General features: G+C 37.5%; 1 protein-coding gene across 1 annotated transcript in view; it reads left to right on the top strand.

Moving 5' to 3' along the window:
• Positions 1–23,616, top strand: part of LOC137043799 (voltage-dependent T-type calcium channel subunit alpha-1H-like) — a 41,799-nt gene extending 18,183 nt beyond the window's left edge. The window contains exons 10-32 of the mRNA XM_067420238.1: positions 771–1,081; positions 2,788–2,939; positions 3,871–4,056; positions 4,255–4,372; positions 5,104–5,259; positions 7,065–7,424; positions 9,827–9,927; positions 10,006–10,123; positions 10,216–10,284; positions 10,367–10,548; positions 11,609–11,735; positions 11,830–11,955; positions 13,620–13,709; positions 13,830–14,043; positions 17,734–17,885; positions 18,164–18,273; positions 19,354–19,467; positions 20,379–20,398; positions 20,504–20,574; positions 20,998–21,076; positions 21,614–21,735; positions 21,816–23,012; positions 23,490–23,616. Coding sequence (XP_067276339.1) covers positions 771–1,081; positions 2,788–2,939; positions 3,871–4,056; positions 4,255–4,372; positions 5,104–5,259; positions 7,065–7,424; positions 9,827–9,927; positions 10,006–10,123; positions 10,216–10,284; positions 10,367–10,548; positions 11,609–11,735; positions 11,830–11,955; positions 13,620–13,709; positions 13,830–14,043; positions 17,734–17,885; positions 18,164–18,273; positions 19,354–19,467; positions 20,379–20,398; positions 20,504–20,574; positions 20,998–21,076; positions 21,614–21,735; positions 21,816–23,012; positions 23,490–23,591 — 4,277 coding nt within the window. The 3' untranslated portion in view covers positions 23,592–23,616. The remainder of the gene's footprint in view (positions 1–770; positions 1,082–2,787; positions 2,940–3,870; positions 4,057–4,254; positions 4,373–5,103; positions 5,260–7,064; positions 7,425–9,826; positions 9,928–10,005; positions 10,124–10,215; positions 10,285–10,366; positions 10,549–11,608; positions 11,736–11,829; positions 11,956–13,619; positions 13,710–13,829; positions 14,044–17,733; positions 17,886–18,163; positions 18,274–19,353; positions 19,468–20,378; positions 20,399–20,503; positions 20,575–20,997; positions 21,077–21,613; positions 21,736–21,815; positions 23,013–23,489) is intronic.
• Positions 23,617–23,941: the final 325 nt, after the last annotated feature.

Here is a 23,941-nt window from a genome sequence, read left to right as displayed (position 1 = left end):
ATACAGGTTTGAAAGACATGGAAATTTAGCACACTTTATTGTTTTTTTTGGTTGATTGTTCCTTTAAATCTATAACATGTAAATGAGTTTCAGTGATACATTTACAGCAGGAGCAGTACATTTTGTCCCAGTACTACATTACTGTTTGGAATAAATAAGTAGAATTTAGTACATTTGGTTTTGCATTATATCATTTGTTCAGCCCCAGAGAACCAAGGCATATCTTTAAGTTTTCATTTCTACATCAGTCTGTTGCAGAATGACTATTTGTGGATTTCTGTATCCGAATATATTGAGCACTGTCCTGACTGTGACTAGAATATAAACCAATAGACTTACTAGTTAAAGTAACTGGTAAAGCGGAACAAATTAGGTCTAGATACTATGTGTAATCATTGAAGTACATGACCTTACAATACACATTAGGTTAATTGTAAGATCTATTAAAGTTTGAGTTAAATTCCAGGTTGAATAAATCATGTGAATGATAAATCATGAGTCAGACAAATCAGCTATTGGTGTCTGGGAATGTTACTTTTAAAAGTAACATGATTACAGTATTGCATTACAAACTGCAGTATTAAACATAACTAATTATGATATGGTCTTTTTATGTGAAGTAATGTAAAACACTTCATTAACATTTTAATTGTACCCTTATATATAAAATGCATGTTTGCTTCCTAAAGCAAATGTAATGGTTCATTCATGTTTCCTTAATGTATTGAAAGGTAGCAACTGTTGACTGACTGTGCTTTCCCCCCCTGTAGGCCACAGTCGTGTGCTGTTGCAAATAGCAGGTGTGGTGCCCACTCAGATGCTCCTTGAGCTCCTGAGTTGCCCATTTTGTGCAAGGGCCCTAGAGACCATCGATCTGGAGCTGACTGATTCAGAAAGGGAGATGGTCTCCAATGGAGCAGAGCCCAGCCGAGCAAACACCCTTGGGATCCGCCTGCCTCAGTACTGGGAGAACTTCCGGGACAAACTGACCCAAATAGTGGATAGCAAATATTTTAATCAAGGGATCATGTTTGCTATCCTTGTCAACACACTCAGTATGGGGATTGAACACCATGATCAGGTGAGTGCAAGTGTGGGTTCCTTCATGAATATTCTGAATGCTTCCATTGCTTTAATAGAGTGTGCGGGGATGATGTATTTTTGTTGGCCGAGACCCAAAAACATAAAAATTTTAAGCACTTTCGTTTTTATTGGCATGAAGACAATTGGTTTTTAATAGGTTTTTCGTTAAATGCTTGCAATACAGTCTTTGACTAACACAAGCTCAAGACATTTTCACATTCTATTCTGTGATGTAAAATACATCAGTATTAATGTACCCCCCTTGTAATTTGATTAAAGCTTTTACTTTAAAAAAGTCTTTAAAAAGGCAGCTGCTAACAGATGGCTAAATGAGGGCTAGGAACAGGCAAACTCCTTTTCTCACTAGTCAGCTTTTACAGCTTTGCTGTGTTTTTATTGCACTTTTGCTCAAAGTTTCAGGGGAAATGTTTTTTTTAAATCCAGAGTTTTTAAAAAGCTTACTGGTGGTGACGAAGTCGTGTATGTGGTGTAGTATAATATAATACATTGTTATTTTCTACAATAATTCAGAATCCACTGTGAAAAAATCATTTTAGCTTTTCTAGGTTGGCCTATAAAATGTCATAACTGTAGTGCTTCATATCAATTGTTGTAAAGGAAAAATATAATGGTTTATATAATGATTGTTAAAGACGATCAAAGGAAAAAAAAGTAGTCATTTGCAATTAAACTAAATGTCTTTGTGACATGCACAGAGGTTAGCTATCTATTTATTTTTCATCTATAAACAATGATGAGGATTTGTAGTCTTATTGGGCAAACAGATCTCCTGGTTACATAACTGTGTTGTGCTGCAATGCCTCTGACAGCACCTCTATCTCTCCTCACCATGTTATTGGGATGTTACTACTCATGGTTTCGCACCAAATTCTGTGGCTTGACATTTAGCCAATCTGATAGAGGTCTCACAGAAAGCAATGTATGTGGAAGCAATACTGACATTTTCTGCAGCTGGTTTTGAGGACAATACTGAAGAATTGAGTCTTCTTGTGTATAAAACAGAATAATGTTATGCAGTGGAATTAAACATTTACTGACATTGTTGTAATAGTAATAATGTTGGATTAACAATATAGATAGCATAGCACAATGGCCTACTGCCAAGGTTTTGGTTAGTTGACTCAAGTGCTAAGATACAATTTGTTATGCCTTGCAAAGTGTGCTGTACTAAATGTTGCTGTAATTTTGGTTTATTTAAATATGATTTAGTTTACTAGCTTATTACTAGCTTTCTAACACAAAAAAAATGTCAAAATGAGGGTGGTGTGCAACAAACTTCCACATTCTATAAAACAGATTGGATTACTTCCGGGTTAGGTGTTTTGTATGTGCTTCATTTAATATAGATATTTTACTCTAGACACCTTCAAAGAAGCAAGCAAAGGTGAGCATAACCAATGACCATTGTTTTCTTCTTCTCACTAACATTAAGGTATTTAATTTGAATAAAATGACAACAATAAAAGTTAGGTCAGCTGATTACCTTAAAAGTCTATAGAGATCGCCGTCAGTTTGTACAGCCGATGAGTCCCGGTTTCCTGTTTGTTTATGTGATGTTGAAGGTGAAGGTTCCATTATGAGGGTCAGTGATTAAGGTCACTCACATGTTGTATTCCCAGCAGTATCTTGGCATGACTTTGGTTTGCAGAAGGTAATGAGGTGTGGCTCTGTTTCCTCTCACAGCCCGAGGTGTTGACAACTATTCTGGAGATCAGCAACATCATCTTCACTTGCATGTTTGTCCTTGAGGTTTTTTCCAAACTGCTGGCCTTTGGTGTCTTCAAATACATCATGAACCCCTACAACGTATTTGATGGAATTATTGTAGTCATAAGGTAAGATCTATATCTATATCTATACCCCTGTTGAATAATCCAGCATGAATTCCATGCTGGTCCAGGCTGGCCAGAGCTGGTATAGTGTTGGTCTATAGTGTAGGTCTGTTCTCAAGCAAAACTGATCTGGTGTAGCTAGTCCTTCCACTTTCTATGTTGGTGACCAACAACCAGTCCCAGCATGCAAAATATACCTTATGCTGGTCACCGACAATGCTGGATTTTTCAGCAGGGAATTATATTATATATTATATATATTTTATATTGTAACATTCAATAACTCACTACTTTTTTTCAATGTTTTTGAAAGAAATATTTTATGCTCATCAAAACTGCATATATTGATCAATAATTTTCTAATTCTTATCAATATCAAAAACAGTTGTTCTGCTTTATATATATATATATATATATATATATATATATATATATATATATATATATATATATATATATATATTTTTAGTATTCTTTGATGAATAGAAAGTTCAAAAAAAATTGATTTATTTGAAATAGAAATTTTGTAACATTATAAAAGTCTTTACTGTAATTTTTTATCAGTTGGCTGCATCCTTCCTGAATAAAAGTATTAATATTAGTATATTTCTTACAACAACAGCAGCAAAAATTTGTATTGACCCCAAACTTTTGAACGATAATAGATAATTAAATATTTTAATAAAATTATACAATAAATATTAAAGATTTTGTGATGATGAAATGAAACATAATGATCATTTTACTCATTTAAAAAAGCTACCCAGATGCTGTTGTGAAAGATAGTAGGCATTTTAGCAGGGCTTCTTGTTAAAATGCATATTGTTCTTGTAAGCATACATGCATAAGCAATGTGGAGGTTGTGGTTTTTTCATCTGAACTATTAAATATATAAACTCTAATTACTAAATATAACCATGTGTTTCGATGGCAGTGTGTGGGAGATCCTAGGGCAGATGGATGGTGGCCTTTCAGTGCTGAGGACATTTCGTCTCCTCCGTGTTCTCAAACTGGTGGGCTTCCTCCCTTCACTGCACAGACAGCTGATGGTGCTGATGAAGTCCATGGAAAATGTGGCAACATTCTGCATGCTGCTCATGCTTTTCATCTTCACGTTCAGGTGCAGACCACACCCACACCCTCATTCAACCAGTTAGAACCAGGCTTGTTGCACAATGTCCCCAACACTATAGCTAATCCTAAAAGAATTATTTAGAAAACACTGTGCTACATTAATGCATTTTTTTTATGGAATGTAATTCTGCAGCAATTCTCTTAAACATTTATATTTTTCATTTTTATTTGACTGTCAATGCAGCATTCTTGGAATGCATCTGTTTGGATGCAAATTCAGCCTGAAGATGGAGAATGGAGACACCGTTCCTGACAGGAAAAACTTTGATTCCCTGCTGTGGGCCATTGTCACTGTGTTTCAGGTCAGAACAGAAACGGTGCTAGCTGTACATAGATCTGTCTTCCTTACAATGAATAGAGTAGACATTTTTTCATACTGTGAAATATTGACTTATCAAAATGTAAAGTGTGTTGTAAATAATTACTTATTCTTGTCAGGTTAGGGTTATTTATGATTTTAGAAATATTTGCATATCCCATAAACCAATTTCTTAACTCCATATCTATATATTGAGCTAAAATAGTTGCTACTATGCAGTTCACTACAATGGAAAGTGTTTACATCAGCACAATTTTCTGAATTGCTGAACCTGCATTGTATCTTCCTACCACACATATTTACAGCTATTCTCAATAGATTATCGCAACACCATTTTGTGGTTAAAAAATACTTAATTTCTAGACTGGGAAAGCCAATTTCTTTCACTTCAGTAAGGAGCTGAACTCTGAGTCTGAATAGTTTGTACTGTATCATCACAAAACATTATTCAAATTGGAGCTATAGCATCAAATTTTGTATTATTTTCCCCACCGTAATTCAGATACAAGAAAACACATACAGAAAAAACATTGCTCTATTGCACATTTAATTAAAACATCAACGTTTTTTTCCCCTCCTTTCTATATGCAAAGTGCTTCGAATACCCAGAAAAGCACTATATAAATATAACAAATTATTATTATTACTTTCTTTCATCCGCCATTCTCTGTTCTTTGGTGTTTATCAGACAAACTGTTTGTGTATGTATTTCAGATTCTGACCCAGGAAGACTGGAATGTGGTCCTGTATAATGGAATGGCTTCCACCTCACCATGGGCAGCTCTTTACTTTGTGGCTCTGATAACGTTTGGGAATTACGTTCTCTTTAACATCCTTGTGGCCATCTTATTGGAGGGGTTTCAAGCTGAGGTATATATATAATTACAGCTTGCTCAGTTACAGTGTTTTGTTTATATTTCTTAATGCAGATATTCTGGGGAGTTAAACTTCAATACTGCAGTCAACATAAGCCTTTTTATGCTCTACATTACAAAAAAAATCTAAATGTACATCTTATAAACCAATATATCAACTCCACGTCTAAATCTACTGCTAAATACGTCGCTTATATGAAGCTTTGATTTATAGTCGAAAGTCTTTATATGCATTACTTCAGATTTACCTTAACAAGCATTAAAAGGTTTAGTAGCAAAATGGCTGTCTATGCAGTAGAAAGATGAATCCAAAAGAAATTAGACTCTTTAGAGAAAACCTAAAGAAGGCTGACATCCTTGATCCTTCCTTTTGCCAAATAAGTAGGAAAACTTCACCACCCATAATGCACTGGGCATGTTGCTGTCCAAGGCCACTCGGGGATACAAAAGTGCCACAGGCACAGAGACTTGCGGCATTGGCTCTGGCTTCAGCCAATTGTCTACGTACAACTTGCGTTTCAGAATAGAAACATTTACATTAAACATTATTTTGAATGCATGGGAATTCATTTCATGATCTTATTAGAGGGCACATTTGTCAGTCGAATATGTCACTGGGGCTGCTTTATTTCAGTAAAATGACTACTACATCAATACAAAGTCATCTAAAAATTAAAGGGTTAGTTCACCCAAAAATGAAATGTCATTAATGACTCACCCTAATGTACGCTCCACACCCGTAAGACCTCCGTTCATCTTCGGAACACAGTTTAAGATATTTTATATTTAATCCAAGAGCGTATCTAAGTGTATGCACACTATACTGTCCATGTCCAGAAAGGGAATAAAAACATCATCACAGTAGTCCATATGTGACATCAGTTAGTTCATTAGAATCTCTTAAAGCATCAAAAATACATTTTGGTCCAAAAATAAAAAAAACTATGACTTTATTCAGCATTGTCTTCTCTTCCCTGTTTGTTTTCAAACATAAAATAAAGATTCAAATGGTTATGAATCAGCAGATTGATTCATGATTCTGATCGCATATCAAACTGCCAAACTACTCAAAATACGTGACACTGGCGATCCGAATCATGAATCAGGATAGTGTGCATACACTTGGATACGCTTGGGACTAAAAATAACATATCTTAAACTGTGTTCTGAAGATGAACGGAGGTCTTACAGGTGTGGAACGACATTAGGGTGAGTCATTAATAACATCAATTTAATTTTTGGGTGAACTAAAACTTTAAGGACACTCGAAAGGAGACACAGCAATTTTGTCGTTTAGGAAATCAGCACTGTGATTGACATGACTAGTGTTAAAGGAACAGAACAGACAATAAAGTCAAACAAACAATTCAATCTTTAGAATCTGCTGTGAAGCGGAGTTTGCACTGAACTGGGAGGAAGCCACACCTTATTTTGGAGCTCCTACCCCGATTTGGATATCTTCAGGCTGCGGCTATACCCTTCTCCAGAATTTGAATTCTTAAGGATGCAGATTTTTCCACAAAATAAGTAGATGCTTTCTCCAGATAGTCTGGGGAGTTAAACTGCATTGCTTGATACAGTGCTGCAGTGGCCCATCTGTCATGCTGGGGACTGTGTGAATTGTTTGAACTTGTTATTATTAGGTGTAAACCTCGAAAGGCTAAAACAAACAACCCTAACCAAAATATTTCGAACAGAGTATCAGGGCCCTGATAATACGGGCTGTAACAAGCAGTATGTGTAACATAGGCACTATAATGTAACATCTTACAAGGATAACATATTCTTTTACTATCTCAGACTAGCCCAAGAAGTTCTCCGTGCCACTCCAGTGACTCAGGCAGTAACTCGGGCAGCCGTAGATCCAGCTGGACAGGACAGGAGCCGAGTTTGAGAAGGAAGGACACGGCTGGAGACAGGGAATCTCTGCTGTCCGGGAAGGGCAGGGGGAGTTTTGAGGATGAGGACTTGGAGGGTGATAAACGGGACAATATCAGTGGGGGCTTACTGCAGGATCCCAGCTCTCTAGATCCCCAGTTCCCCGTCTGCAGCTTTTGGGAAAAACACCTCGACTGGAATAGAAGAAGCCTGTACTTACATACTGACCTGTCCAGCAACCTGAGCGAAGACGACTCCATGGCAGAAGAGCACATGGATGATGTAAGTCACGGCTTTACGCTGGATAATCACACCTGTCCTGTGCTGTTTATTACAGTCAGGCAGTGCTTATGACTTGTTTTTCAAAGATGTCTTCCCAGGAGTTTGTGTCTTGTGAGGAGATTAATTGGCATGCTGTAATTGATTCAGCGTGGTAGTTTGAAGACAGTAATTATTTTTCTTTGTTTGTGGAAAGTGACCTTTATTAGTGTCTGTGTGATGATATCTGTTCTCTCAAGAGTCTTGTCTTAAAATTGAGTTTTTCATGTGCTGTGAAATTAGCTGAACCAATAGAGCTACAATAAAGGCCCACGTACATACAAACAACATACACAACTGGTCGAACGTCTGGACACACCTAAACATTCTGAACACTTTACAATAAGGTTTCATTTTTTAACATTAGTTAACTACTGTAGTTAACATGAACTAAGAATGAACAATACTTTTACACAGTATTTATTAATCTTAGTTAATGTTAATTTCAACATTTACTAATACATTATGGAAATCAAATGTTATATTTGTTAACATTAGTTAATGCCCCTTTTTAAGACAAAAAATGAAATAGATATTCTTATGAACTTTTTATTCATCAAAGAATCCTGAACAAAAATGTATAATGTTACCACACAAATATTAAGCTGCACCATTGTTTTCAACATTGATAATAAGGAATGTTTCTTGAGCATCATTTTGGAATGATTTCTGATGAACCATGCGACACTAAAGACTGTAGTAATGATCTAATCTAATTTGCCATCACAGAAATAAATTACAATAAAATATAATCAAATAGAAAGCTGTTATTTTAAAGGGATAGTCCGCCCTAAAATAAAAATTAAGTAATTATTTACTCACCCTGGTGTTTATCTAATGCCGTAGGTGTACTTGCTTTTGCAGACCACAAAAGGAGAAGGATTTTTTTTTTTTAAGTACCACTAATGCTCTTCCATATAATTTCAGAGAATAGTGACCAGCAACAAGCCTTTTTATAAAAATGCACAAGAATTACAGAATGATTCCATGCAACACATGCCATATTTTCCAAGTGTTCTGGTGGTATACAATAGCGCTTGGTGAAAACAATTAGAAATGTTATGTTTTTAATGATTCTCACTCATTTGTGAGACTCTCAAGGTATGTGAAATCAACATTAAGAAGAATGTGACATGAAATATAACCCATGTACTTCTAATCCGCTGTGTTTGTCAGGAAGTATCATGTCAAAGTGAATTGGAGCTTTAATAGTCTAATGAATGTGCGGTCGATCACAGAAGATAAAAAAAAAAAGTGGTTTGTTTTTTCACCAACTCCTATTGTATACCCCCAGAAGGGTTGGAATATATGGCACGTGTTGCATGGAACCATTATGTGACACTTTTGCGTCTTTTATAAAAAGCTTGATTCTGGTCGCTATTCACTGCCATTATACTGTATGGACAACCACGTGTGGGACATTTAAAAAAAATAATTCTCAATTTTTGGTTTCGAAAAAGAAAGAAGAATTTAATTAGAACAACACCAGGGTGAGTAAGTGATAAATTAATTATAATTTTAGGGTGATCGATCCTTTTATTGTAATAATAATTAAAATATTATAACAATACAAATATTATCCCTATTATCACACCCCTATTTTACTTTTAAAAGTAAAATATTGCATTACTATACATTTAGAAAATGTTCTCCAACATTGGGCACTTGTTTCCTTTTTTATTTACTATCTGGTCTAGCTTAACCATTTATTTTTATACACTTGACTTTAGATAAAAAAGTTTAAGATGATAAGAAACAATTGTGCCCAAACTTTGACCAGTTCTGTATTTCTGTGTTAGATGTGCAGGTTTATGTGTATGGCTATCACCAGACCAAGCTCAATTTAAGATTGAACATTGGTCTGGGGAGTCTGCTTAGTATTTTCTACTGCACAAAAGAAGCGATCAATGAGCATTATTCAAATGACTCTGTACACAATTGGTTAGTCCTTCAACCAATTAGACCAAAAAAGGCGTGATAAACTAGCATTATTCAAATGACTCTGTATGCGATTGGATAGTTCTTTAAACAATCAGTCCACAAGAGGCGTGATCAATGGGCAACGACCCATCGATTCTCTATCCGTCATCGTGTTAAACCCGCCAGTAGCCAGGTGGATAAGCCAGTCTGTAATTGGTTCCTGCAAAAGTGTAACAGAAGCAGTAGAAATTAATGTACAGGTTTCCAGACTGAGTTGCTGGGCAAAATCAAATCGCCGGTAGATCAGGCTGGGTTTACCCAATCTACTAATGCTTTTAAGGAGGTTCTTATCTACTTTAAACACTTAAAACTCCTGGCAGTTTAGAGCTGTTGTAATTAGCTGTAGTTCTTGTTCAATTTGCTGACACCTCTCTCTCGTGTTACAGAGTTTCTGCCTTCGTCTCAAGAGGAGATTGGAAACATATAAACCTAAGTGGTGTAAAAATCATGAGGACTGGTCCCTTTATCTGTTCTCTCCTCAGAGCAAGTAAGTATTTGCCATCTCCTAGCATCTGCTGAACAAAGGTTCACGTTCATGCCTGTAACTTGTATAATTCTTTCCTAGGTCTCGGATGATGTGCCAAAGGTTAATTTCTTACAAGATGTTTGATCATATAGTCTTGGTATTTATCTTCTTAAACTGCATAACCATTGCTATGGAAAGACCCACTATCCAGCCATCTGTAAGTTTGCTTATCTTTAATAGTCCATTTGTATCTATGCCTACTGGATGTATGATACAGTATATAATGATGTTTTTTTTTTTTCATTTCAGGAGCGACTGTTTCTCAGTGTCTCCAATTATATTTTCACTGGGATCTTTCTTGCTGAAATGACTGTAAAGGTATGATTTTTGATTTTCTTATATATAAAGAGTGCTCATTCCACAAAACAATTGTACAGATGTGATATGGCTTGTGTTAAAGGTGGTGGCCCTTGGCTTCTTCTCCGGGAAGGAGAGTTATATGAAGAGCAACTGGAATGTTCTGGATGGGATCCTGGTCTTAGTCTCGCTCGTTGATATTCTGGTCTCTCTGGCTCAAGGTGGACACCAAATCTTTGGTATCCTGAGGGTTCTTCGCCTGCTGAGATCTCTTCGGCCGCTGAGGTGAGTCAGTGAAAGGTCACAACGTGCCTGTCTAAGGCGCAATCAATCAATGAAATCCGATACACAGTCATTGCTCCAGTTAGGAAATAAACTGAAGGTTAGTCATGTGGTTGCATTATGTGTATACTCTAAAAGCCCCTTCTCACTTACTGATTCAACTAAAGCTTGACAAAATTAAAGGTCTTTGCACCGAATATCGAGTCCGATGTTTTTGCATGCGTTTTTTTGTATTCGTGATACGAAAAATTTGTCACGCACAGAGACCTTGCACACTGAGTCCGATGGGGATTAATAAATGCGTTATGGAAAAAAAAATTCAAAACAAGACAGTGATGTCTAGTGAGGATGATTTGTTTGTCCTGAGGAGATTGGGTTCATCCACTCCTGCGATCACGTAGAGAAGTTTCTATCCAGCGGGATTATCCAGACCGACCGATTCAAAGTTTCAGTGTCAGTGGCTCAGTTTGATGCTTTGCTAGCGATACTGGAGTCACATTAAAAAGAAGACCACTAATTTCCGTGAATCAATTGATCCCGAACACCTGGCAGTACGTCTATGGATCCGAACACACACACACACACACACACACACACACACACACACACACACACACACACACACACACACACACACACACACACACAGCTTTATAGAGACTGTGCTATAATTATAGCTGTGATATAATAAAATTTGTGGTATTTTTGCTAGAATAATATGTGTGGTGGCTCTGAGTTGTCAAAACGTCTCTCAAAATGCGTTTTTACGGATGTAAAATCGAACCTGTTCTGAATTTTTTTTGACGAAACTTTCGGAGGCAGTGTGCAAGCGTGATTGACATAACGTGAGGTCAAATTTATTTTTTGACGTGCGTAAATTTTGCATGCGAATTTCGGATTCAGTGTGCAAAGGCCTTAAGTCTATTTCAATTTATTTTAGAGGTAAGACCAAGCGGTGGTTTATTGATCTTAAAGGTCACCCAGTCTATTGTACCATTACAAAAATGTCACTGCAATCCAAACAGGTTGAAATAGGTTGTATCTTTACTTTTCACTTAAATAGTGTGATTAATCGTGCTCCTGGACTGAAGCTGGTGGTGGAAACACAAATAAGATCCCTGAAGCCCATTGGGAACATTATTCTGATCTGCTGCGCCTTCTTTATTATCTTTGGCATTCTTGGAGTTCAGGTAATTGCTTCAGTTGCAACACACTACGTGCTTTTCAACAGAAATATGAGTTTGTTTGTTTTTTTGATAACAGTATTGATATTATCTATCACAGCTCTTCAAAGGAAAATTTTTCCATTGCGACGGTTCCGACACCAACAACATCACCAATAAGGTTGATTGTAAAAATGCAGGATACAAATGGACTCGAAGAAAGTACAACTTCGATGACTTGGGACAGGTAATTGTTATTCACTACAATTATTCATTGGTTTGACATACTGAAGCATAATAACCCTATTGGGGGGAAAAAATGGATATGCTGGTTAGGGAAGAGACCATTTGCAAAAACAGAACTATTTTCTTAAATAATTCCCATTGGGTTGTTTTGATTAAGTAATAACAACTAACCTATATATATATATCAAAATATATATATATAACAAGCTGCTTTAGCAAGGTTCCATGAAAAAAGTTTCAGCTTTTATGTTCCTTTTACGCCCCAAAGAAGATATCTTCGTTGAGTTCGTCAAAATTATCCATCCTCGATCACTTTTAGTCATCTTTGAAGAAACTCAGACGAAACTTCTTTCAGCAAGCACAGCCTGTAACTGAGTGGAATACTGCACGCTGATTCACTGATTGACAGACTTAACGAGTTGTGTTCACAAAAAACAAGGGTGCTTGTCGGATTCTGCTGTAGAACGTGAACTTGTCATGCCTTGATTGTGGACAATACTGGATTTTGTTACAAAACGCATTTAGGGGTCAGAACGTGCTATATATGTAAGGGATAATGTACACCCAGCCGGTTGTTATCGCAGAATAAACCCAGACAGAGTGATCAGGATCTTGCATCACTCTGAAGGGGTTTATTCTGCGATAACAACCGGCTGGGTGTACATTATCCCGCTTATTACATGGCTACTAGTCTCAAATAAAAAATATTTTCTTGAGATTAAATATTTTATTAGCTCTTACGCAAAGCTTCCGCGAAGAAAAACAGTTCCAACCTGCTTTAAGCCTTTATCTATTGCTGCTAAATGTTGAAAATGAATGCTGAAAGGGTTAGTTCATGCAAAAATGTAACCAAGCCTATGATTTACTCACCCTCAAGTTATCGTAGGTGTATATGACATTCTTCTTTCAGACAAATACAATCGGAGTTATATTTAAAAAAGTCCAGGCTAACGTTAATCCAAGCAGTAGTTGTAGCTGAAAAATGCAAAAAAAAAAATGCAGCTGTCCGTCAAATAACGTGCTCAACACGGCTCTGATGGGTTAATAGAGCCTTCTGATTCAAATTGATGCGTTTGTGTAAGAAAAAGATCCATATTTAAAACTTTATAAAAGAAACCCGCCTTGAAGTCTTCCATTGTAGCCATGGCTGTTTAAGCATTTAACAGCCACAAGATGGTGCCAGCGTTAAGCATAGAAATAGTACCGGTCAAGATAACTCGTAGTACCTGTATGATCGGGTGTTATCTGGAAATAACATACCGCTGGAATGAGCGATTGACCAATCAGAATCAAGTATTTCACAGAGCCGTGTAATAAGTGGAGAATAACACATGGCAGTCAGTTCAGTTTTTTTTTTTTTTATACATACTATTTATCATTTTTTTGCATATTAACTCTTCTTATGTTTTGAAGTATGGCAGCATGTTTGAGCTGGTTTCAGCTGTCATGCTTCAAAACATACCTAACCAGCATATGCTGTTTTTTCAACAGGGAAAGCAACTGGCTGAGTGAAAAAGTGAGGTCATATTGCCTTTTTGTTTTTATAGGACCTCCAGTCAGAAAACGTTTATTTAATATTATATAAACGTAATTTGTTTGAAATTATCCTGAGACTGTCACTATGAACAAATAAAGATTTTTCTGGTTACTGTCTCTCTTCCACAGGCTCTCATGTCACTGTTCATCCTCTCCTGTAAGGATGGATGGGTCGATATAATGTATGATGGGTTGGATGCTGTCGGGGTGGACCAGCAGGTTTGGATCTGCTTTGCTCATTTTAGCTGGTGCTGTTTCAGTATTTTTAAATTCACATGACTTTTCTAATTTGTCATATGATGGATGTGTCCTCCATCTTCCCGCCCTTCACTCCTGCAGCCTCAACGAAATCACAACCCCTGGATGCTCCTCTACTTCCTCTCTTTCATGCTGCTCGTCAGCTTTTTTGTGCTGAACATGTTTGTGGGAGTTTTGGGGGAGAACTTCCACAAGTGTCGTCAGGACCAGAAGGAAGAGGAGGCACGTCTGCGTGAGGAGAAGAGGCAGAAACTGCTGGAGAAAAAGCGCAGGAGTAAGGAGAATTGCGGGTCTGGTCGGTAGTCTATTTTTCTGAGCACTGCCTGCTTCCAGAGCCTGAGAGAGAAAGCTAGAGAATTTTTTTAAAGGCAGAAGCAGTCATAAGGCTGAGTTAATAAATTAAATTAAATTAAAAAAACGTGCACATTTTGGCACCAATCTAAAGTCAGCCTTGGATTGTGATGGACTGCAGCATGCTCCTGCATGACAAGCCAACAGAGGAAGTTTGCACAGTGCATATGGGGTCAGCGTCAAGATCGTATCCTGCTATGATAATATAGTGTGGTCAGATAATAGAAGACCATTTTAGTTTAAATAGAAGACCAAACCAGAACTAATTAGGACTGTTTATTTAACGTGTTCATTTTCCTACACTGTAAACAAATTATTTAGAAAAAGTTACCTGGTTGCCTTAAAATTTTGAGTTCATTGAAATTAAAATTTTGAGTTAATACAGTGAACATTTTTTGAGATTCGACAACCTTTATTAAAATATTATTAAAAGATGTTGTAAGCATATTGGGTAATTGTGTGTTTCATTTCTGATGACGCAGTGAAACATGCCAAATAGTGCTATTTTCATGATTTATCACATTTTTTATGTGGTTCAGATACATTAATATTTTGAGTTTCTATTTATTAAACACATTTCCTTCATTTTATCAACTCAATTTTTTTATTTGAATAAACTCAACATTTAAAGGCAACCAGGTTACTTACTTTTTTAAAGCTACACTGTGTAACTTTTTTAGTTTATTCTTAGCTAAAAACACTTAGTTCTTTCAAAAATATGTGTGCTCATTAAAGTATATTTACTTCTTTCAAATAATAAAGTATTTTCTTAAGTTTATAATATGCCATTGAAAATACATACGGGTGAGGGGTTCGAATGCTGGTCACCATGTTGCTCCTCCATCTTGAAAGTACATTAGCCAAAGAGGGACATACCCGTAAATTCAAGCTTCGCTTTTTCCACATTTTAACACTCGATGGCAGTCATGAACGAGGTCGAACTGGAAGCCATGTTAATCTTGGACTAAATTGGCCACCGTAGGAGTTAAAACGAAATCGGAATTGAGAGGAACAGAAACTAATATTCACTGGATGCTCATATACCTTTACACCGCTAGATGGGGGGGAAATATCACACAGTGTAGCTTTAAGTTAAACCAACAAAAACCAACACAAAATGTTTACAGTGTACCATCAGAACAATTCAAAATTGTAATATCAATCTTGAGTGTGTAGAGTCATCACACCTCAATAAACCAAACTTACTGAGAACAGGCAGCACAAAGTGAGCAAGAAGCCATTTGCACATTTGTGCATGCAAAAGCAGTTTTCAAAGATTGCACATTTGAAACTTGAAAAATTGCTTTTAATACAATGGAATCATAGCACAATATGTAACACAATGGCCAAAGATGTCAGTCTCTATGTGAACTTAGACCAAGAGTGCATCCTGTTTGAATGGCCCCGTGTCACTGTTTAAAACTGTTTGGGGTCGGTAAGATTTGATGTTTTTGAAAAGAAGTCTTTTATGCTCACCAAGGCTACATTTATTTGATTAGAAATGGTAATACTGGGAAATACTATTACACTTTCTGTTGGAAAATATAATGTATTCCTTCTTCATTGTCACATGATCCTTCAGAAATCATTATAAAGAAACATTACTGATTGTTATCAATGTTGAAAAATATTTTTGTAGAAACCATGAAAGAAAATTCAGGATTATTTGATGAATAGAAAGTAAAACTTTTATAATGTTACAAATTCCTTTGAACTGTCACTTCTATTCAGTTTAGTGCATCCTTGATGAATAAAAGTATTTCTTCTACTACTGACCCCAAACCTTTAAACAGTAGTGTATATCAGACAGATTGACAAATCGACATGGGGTGGGGGGATGTGTGCACTGAACTCAGACATATGTAAACAGTCGAGAGATCAGAAATGGTTAGTTGGCTATGGTCTGGCTGTCTGTCTTAATCAGTTTGGCACACTGAAGGGACTATTAGGGCTGTCTGGTTCACTTCTGCAAGCATTAAGGACTCTGAGAATGCAGGCCATGATTTTACGTGACTAAACAGATAAATGTGAAGAAGTGCTTTCTTTGTTTAAGCACCATACCCGCCAGGATAAAGCTTGCTGATAAATGATCTTTAGCATAAAAGCTGACATTTTATCTATTTTTGTCACACTTGGCTTCTCTAGCCTTTTCTGCAGTCAGGGGATTAATCGTGCATGTGAGTTTGACTTATAGTACTCATAGCTGAGTCCATAGCAGTTGAGTTTTATTTCCCTGGATCTATTCAAAGAGCCCCTCAATGCATTCATCTGGGATAGATTAAAGGACATCTCATAAAACAGTCCTCACAACACAGAGTGGGCAGGGTAGGAAAGAAAAGGTGGCAAATATTTGAATACATGGTGTTTCTTCAACTTTGGCCATGTGGAACAAAAGAACACATCTTGGAGAACACATTTGTCATATTATGCTTTTTTAATCAAGTATTGAAAATCCTTACCATATCTCAAGTTATGTATTCAGTTTTAAACTGTAATGTAAATAACATTTTAATTAAAATGGCATATTCATTTAACTTTGTTTAGGCTAATTAAATGGCTAGCATTGAATGCATCCTAAATACAATTAAATGAATAATTTAATTGAAAAATATTATGCTCATATACCTAAATGTGAGATATGCCTAAATGTTAATTATATACTCAGTATTATTAATTACAGTAATTACAGTTAATTACAGTACTCAGTATGGGACACAAATAAGTTGAAGAAACATCCCTATATACAACATATCCAAATAACATCTGTAGATCTGTCCATTATCCAGCCTCACATGGAATCTGCTCCCACAGAAAGCTCAGTGGATTGCCTCAAAATGAAAATATACCACTTTTGCGCTCATTTACGAAATATTTTGGATAATTTGCTAATAAAGCATTTAACTATCATTAAAAGAACAGTATGTTCAGCTTAACTCATTTTATATTCTGCAGAATTCATCAGATTTTCCTCAAATTCAGAGCTGAAAATGTGGAAGACATTCACAGATTCCATCTTGGCTTGCCATTATCCCATCATATTCAAAGACAGGCTGTTTCTGTGTGCAACTATAAAAGACTTTTAAGGTGGCCATGAGTGTAGTATCTGCTAGGGAGAGATGTTTCATGTTAATGTTATGCTCTACCTGCATGTTTAACTCAGATATTCAGTAGCTCAAAAGGCTTCTCTCTTGGCATATGGTATTTACCTTTAAACATGCTTTTATGGCAGACTCAGAAAGATGGATTCAAACTCAAATCAATTTTACGGTTGCTGTCATGTCCAATATATCACACACAGTACTACTAATCGATAAACAGTCACCTCTGAGCTCTCCTTGGTAAACACTCAATATGACCCAGTCACTGGTGCTAGTCCTTTCATATGTTCTCCCACACACTGCCATATTTACAACGGCATGTTCACCAAAGCAGCATGCTTGAAATCCATGAAGGCACAAGTGCTGCATGAGAGGACTGTAAACGGAGAGCACAGTGATGGCAAGATAAAGTTCTGGTCCTCTCTGCAGCAGTCGTCCCCTCACACCCAGTGCCTTTTGCATCAGTGATTTGGTTTATCTGTATTTACCCTGCAATGACTGTTCTGTGCTGTCTGTCTGTGTGACTGTATCAACAGAGGCCCAGGAGAGACCGTACTATACAGATTACTCTCCAGCCCGGCTCTACATCCACAAACTGTGTACCAACCACTACCTGGATGTCTTCATCACCTGCATCATCGGCATCAACATGGTCACTATGTCTGTTGAGCATTTCAATCAGCCCCTGGTGAGTCTGGGATCACATCTTGATTATTTTTTTATCTAATGTTGCATATCTTAACCGTTGCATAAAGTTGCATTTAATCATTTGGGACCTAAAGTGGCAAACGTATTTTTGTCAAATATTTTGCTTGGAAAGTGTTTGTGCTCATCTTTAAAATAAATGACACCTGCAATTTATAAAAAAAATATTTTTGTGCATTATTAAATGTGTTTTAAGTGTCAATATGCTACTTTATTATACTACATTAAAACTAATGAAATCTTTGCTCCTATCTCTCACAGTACCTTGAAGAGGCATTGAAATACTGCAACAATGCCTTCACCGTTGTCTTTGTTATTGAGGCTTTGCTCAAACTTGTGGCATTCGGTTTTCAGAGATTCTTCAAGGACAGGTATTGTTGCCTTTATGGCTCTAATGTAAATACCCTGTAAATAATTTTAAAAATGGAGGCATGTATGGATAGAAGAATAAGTTTCTAGATGTAAAATCAGTATTCACGAGTGCTTATAGGGTGCACTTTATGGTATTACAGTATTATACTGGCTATACTGCACATTATATTCTCATTACCATTTTATTTTTTTACTAAGCCATCTTATTCTAATCCTGATACTAAAGTACATTTAAGGAGGTCTATGAGGAATCGTGTCCCCTCACCATAGACTCTCTTTGTGCAGTGGATAAACTTGTTTACTTAGATAACTAGTCATGCAGTAATTTGCAAGTGCTTAACCCAAAACAGTTAAAGGGATATTTCACCTAAAAAAGGAAATTTAAAAAAAAAAAAGGTGTTCCAAACATGTATGAATTTCTGTCTTCTGTTGAACATAAAATAATATATTTTGAAGAATATGGGGAACTATACCCCCATATAGTTGGGGGTATAGTTGAACCTGGCCAAATTTGCCCATTGGCCTCTGTCCTTCATGGCCTTCTAATCATCCCCCTCTCCTGATTGGCTTCATCACTCTGTCTCCTCTCACCAATCAGCTGGTGTGTGGTAAGCGTTCTGGCGCAATATGGCTGCCGTCGCATCATCCAGGTGGATGCTGCACATTGGTGGTGGTTGAGGAGATTCCCCCCGTCAATGTAAAGCGCTTTGAGTGCCTTGAAAAGCGCTATATAAATCATATAAATAATATATATATATATATATATATATATATATATATATATATATATATATATATATATATATATATATATATATATATATATATATATATACATTGTATACAACTCCAATTCAGTTGCTAAATTAAAAGGGGTTATGATCCCTGTTGTTTGTCATTAATCCCACATTAGCACTTGTACAGGTGCAATCATCCGTATGTTGTTGTATTTGCAATATGCTTATGAATCTGTACGGTTTGTTTGCTCAGCTTGCTTAATGTTCAGACGCCGATTAGATAAATGACACTCGTTGCTGGATGTTGTATTTTAACTGTATGATGTTTTAATGTGTTGGCAGATGGAACCAGCTGGATCTAGCCATAGTCCTGCTCTCCATCATGGGCATCACACTGGAGGAGATCAAGATGAATTCAGCGCTGCCAATCAACCCCACCATCATCCGCATTATAACGCCCGTTTCACACATACTCCGTCTGCAGTGCGTGTGCAGTGCGTGTTGCGTTGCGTATGCGTTGCAGGAGCCCCACACCCTGTAGTGTTTTCACATATGCTGCGTTTGCAGTCCGCAACTGATCCGCTGTTGCACACCACAAACACAGCATTTATTCATTATTTTTTTAAATCCAAAAGTTTTTACTGAACATGCCTCGTCAGAATTCCAATCCTCTTTGTTTACTCTTTAACAGAAGTCAGGTTACATAGCCTACTACATTTAAACAACATTTTTTCAATTCATTAATTCATATTTATATATAAATATACTTTAGATTTAGCTCACACAAAAGGCAAAACATTTAAACATAGGTTATAGCCTAAAATCATAAACATTTTAAATTAGAAACTTAGAATAGTCTATTCAAAAACAGCCGACTCTCGTCTTTTCTTTCGTTTTTACACCCTTTTAAAAGAAATCCTGCAGGTCAAAAAGAACTTTGCTTTTCACCTCCAAGAAAGTACGAGTGCTATCCATTATGGCACATTTTTTTACCTCAATGCCAGGTAAGGTGTCGTTTTGTTGCTTTACTTGAGAAAAAAAGCCATGTGTTGACTTTGAAACAAGAGTATATTTTAAATGATATGCATCCGCTTTGAAATTACTAGATTTTCGCGTCAGTACATGTTTATTTTAATGCGAAAAATGTTCTATCACTTTAATGCAGCAACGCAACGCAGCGCAGCGCAGCAAAAAATAGACTCGGTACGAAAACGATCCGTGTACTGCTGCAGACGCAACGCTCCTGGAACGGACTGACGGACTGCATCCGCGTGCAGTGTGAACGCTGTCATCCGTTAACATGGGTACGGAAAAAAATACGCAACGCACACGCACTGCAGACGGAGTATGTGTGAAACGGGCGTAAGGGTGCTAAGGATAGCTAGAGGTACGGAAGTCTTTTAGCTTCGTATTTTTTTCACAAACCATACAAAATGTATTTGTATGGTCTGTTATATAAATGGATGTGTTTTTCTGCGCTTTTGCCCAACAGTATTGAAGCTTTTGAAGGTGGCTACAGGCATGAGAGCCCTGTTGGACACATTAAAGCAAGCTTTACCACAGGTACCTAATTTTGTGGGGGTTTTATATTCATTCATTGTTAATTCATCATTTATTAATCTATTAATTAATCAAAATATTTTTTTTATTTTAAAATATGTATTTTATTATACATTTATATTCTATTGATTTATTTATGTAAATATGTTTATCATTATATTGTCTTATCATTATATATATATAGTTTATATCAGAGACAGAATATTTGTACTATATAAAGTATGCTGTTGTCGTGTTGTGTGTATGTGATTTTGTTTTAGAAAGATGTATAGGTACTGCACAATTGCATTTGTTTGGCTTTGTGTGTAGATGTAAAACATAAGGGAGGACAGAGATAAGTTGGAGATAAAGTATCTCTAACACAATTCTACTCCCCATGATTGATTGTTTAATAACATACTGTGATAATGCACTTCCTCTCTTTAGGTGGGAGATCTGGGCTTGCTGTTTATTCTCTTCTACTTTATTTATGCGGCACTTGGCGTGGAGCTTTTTGGAAAACTAGGTCAGTGCTGCAACCCTGCCCACTGTTCAAACTGAGCTCTGCCACTCTTATTTTTAGGTCAGAAATACTTCAATTTGGCCCCCATGGGAATGTTTCTATCAGTTTTAGGGCTCTAAATTAGCTCTCCTTAAACTGTACTGTCATAATGGAAGAAGCTAAATTAGCGCTGATCTTTAGAGTTTGCTTCTGCAATGGTAGCATTTTTGTGAGATAGCCTCTAGGCTCAAAGAGAAATTCCTATGCTACTTATATCCCTGCGAGAAGCCTCTGGAACACAAATGACAGGATTATTCTTTCTTTTAAAGGGCAAGCACTCTAATTACTTTCATTAGCCTTCAACATTAAAATCAATGCTAATTATTGTGTCAGACGTGTCTGGGGGCGTGTCTGCAGCTCATTTGCTTCTTTAATGATAATACAGAGGACCCTGTCAGGTTACCTTCATTTTTAGCAACACATTGAGTGATGATGCTTTTTGTGAGATGTTTAAAAATGTTTGACTCTTGTTATACTATGTCTACCAATATTTTTATCTAGAATGCTCTGACCGCTATCCATGTGAAGGACTTAGTCGACACGCCACATTTGAGAACTTTGGGATGGCCTTTTTAACATTATTCAGAGTGTCGACGGGGGATAACTGGAGTGGCATAATGAAGGTACTACAGTGCAGTAGAGGTTTTTCAATGGGTTTCACCTTCAGGTGCAGGTTTGTCATTAACATGTTGCATATGTACAGGACACTCTGCGAGATTGCCCTTCATCTGAGGAATGCTTCGCTGTGATCTCCCCCATCTACTTTGTCACCTTTGTGCTGATGGCTCAGTTTGTGTTGGTTAATGTGGTGGTGGCCGTATTGATGAAACACCTGGAGAAGAGCAATAAGGAGGCTAAAGATGCGGAAATGGACGCTGAGATTGAGATGGAGATGATAAGGGATCGGCATCTCAGCAACGTCTCAGCAAGGAGTGCTTCAGGGCCTGAAGAAGATGCGGAAAAGGACGCTGTGATTGAGATGGAGATGATAAGGGATCGGCGTCTCAGCAACGTCTCAGCAAGGAGTGCTTCAGGGCCTGAAGAAGATGCGGAAAAGGACGCTGTGATTGAGATGGAGATGATAAGGGATCGGCGTCTCAGCAACGTCTCAGCAGGGAGTTCTTCAGGGCCTGAAGAAGATGCGGAAATGGACGCTGTGATTGAGATGGAGATGATAAGGGATCTGCGTCTCAGCAACGTCTCAGCAGGGAGTTCTTCAGGGCCTGAAGAAGATGCGGAAATGGACGCTGTGATTGAGATGGAGATGATAAGGGATCGGCGTCTCAGCAACGTCTCAGCAGGGAGTTCTTCAGGGCCTGAAGAAGATGCGGAAATGGACGCTGTGATTGAGATGGAGATGATAAGGGATCGGCGTCTCAGCAACGTCTCAGCAGGGAGTTCTTCAGGGCCTGAAGAAGATGCGGAAATGGACGCTGTGATTGAGATGGAGATGATAAGGGATCGGCGTCTCAGCAACGTCTCAGCAAGGAGTGCTTCAGGGCCTGAAGAAGATGCGGAAATGGACGCTGTGATTGAGATGGAGATGATAAGGGATCGGCGTCTCAGCAACGTCTCAGCAGGGAGTTCTTCAGGGCCTGAAGAAGATGCGGAAATGGACGCTGTGATTGAGATGGAGATGATAAGGGATCGGCGTCTCAGCAACGTCTCAGCAGGGAGTTCTTCAGGGCCTGAAGAAGATGCGGAAATGGACGCTGTGATTGAGATGGAGATGATAAGGGATCGGCGTCTCAGCAACGTCTCAGCAGGGAGTTCTTCAGGGCCTGAAGAAGATGCGGAAATGGACGCTGTGATTGAGATGGAGATGATAAGGCATCGGCGTCTCAGCAACGTCTCAGCAGGGAGTTCTTCAGGGCCTGAAGTCAGAGAAACTTATGTAGAGGTGGGTAGTAATGAATTACGTTTACTTCGTTAAAGTATATTTTCAGTCTCTTACTAGGGGATCATCATATTTTGGCATCAAAAAGTTTGAAAACCCCTTGTATAATGAATTGGTCATAGTATACAAAACTTGTCCAATTTGTTTTAGTTTGTTTAGTTTAGTTTTGCACTTACTGTGCACCATTAACTCTATAAGGAGCCGCCTGAGCTGCAGGCAACAGAATTACATTCGTGTTTTATTGGGTGCTGAGTTGTCACAATACAAAGAAAATATGCTGAGGCGATGTGGACAGTGAGAAGTGGGGCTCTACGGGGAAGCCAGGAACCATTTGTTACCTCTCATGGGCTGCTCTGGCAAGGAGTATATTTGCTTTGTCAACTGCGGTGAGCTGGTGAATAAACCTGGCAAGCTTGGCTCTAGATGTTTGTGAGTTTATGTGTGAGGGCAAAAGCCGAGTAATACATTTCTCTTACACAGGATGAGGGGTGCAAAGGAGGGGATGCCAGTGACAGCTACATGTTTCACCCTGTGAGGTCAGCCACCGGAAGAAGTGGAGACCTGCCAAGGGTATCAAAATAAAGAATTAATAAATATTGACTTAACCCCTTAGCATTCCTGTCAATTTTGCCTAAAACGAATTGCATGCTGTGCTAGAACCATATGGAGGATATGCATGGATTTGGTCTCTTTTAAAAGGTGACACTGAGGTTTGTTCCTAAACTGTCAAAATCACTAAGTCTTACTGGTATTGAGTAATATAATTTTGAACTCACTGAAAAATGTAAAAAAAAATATTCTGCCTACTTTTTTTTTGTAAGATGCCTGCAGATAACTATAGCTGGTAGCTATTGGCTGGAAAACACAATGGGATCACAGTCTGAAGCCTTACCAAACCCAATTTCAAATTTGATATCAATACCTCATAAAAT

The sequence above is a fragment of the Pseudorasbora parva genome, chromosome 2 (genome assembly GCF_024679245.1).
Source record: "Pseudorasbora parva isolate DD20220531a chromosome 2, ASM2467924v1, whole genome shotgun sequence".
In the NCBI taxonomy this organism is placed as follows: domain Eukaryota; kingdom Metazoa; phylum Chordata; class Actinopteri; order Cypriniformes; family Gobionidae; genus Pseudorasbora; species Pseudorasbora parva.
Note: the sequence above shows the minus strand (reverse complement) of the source record. Positions and strands in the feature narration are given on the sequence as shown.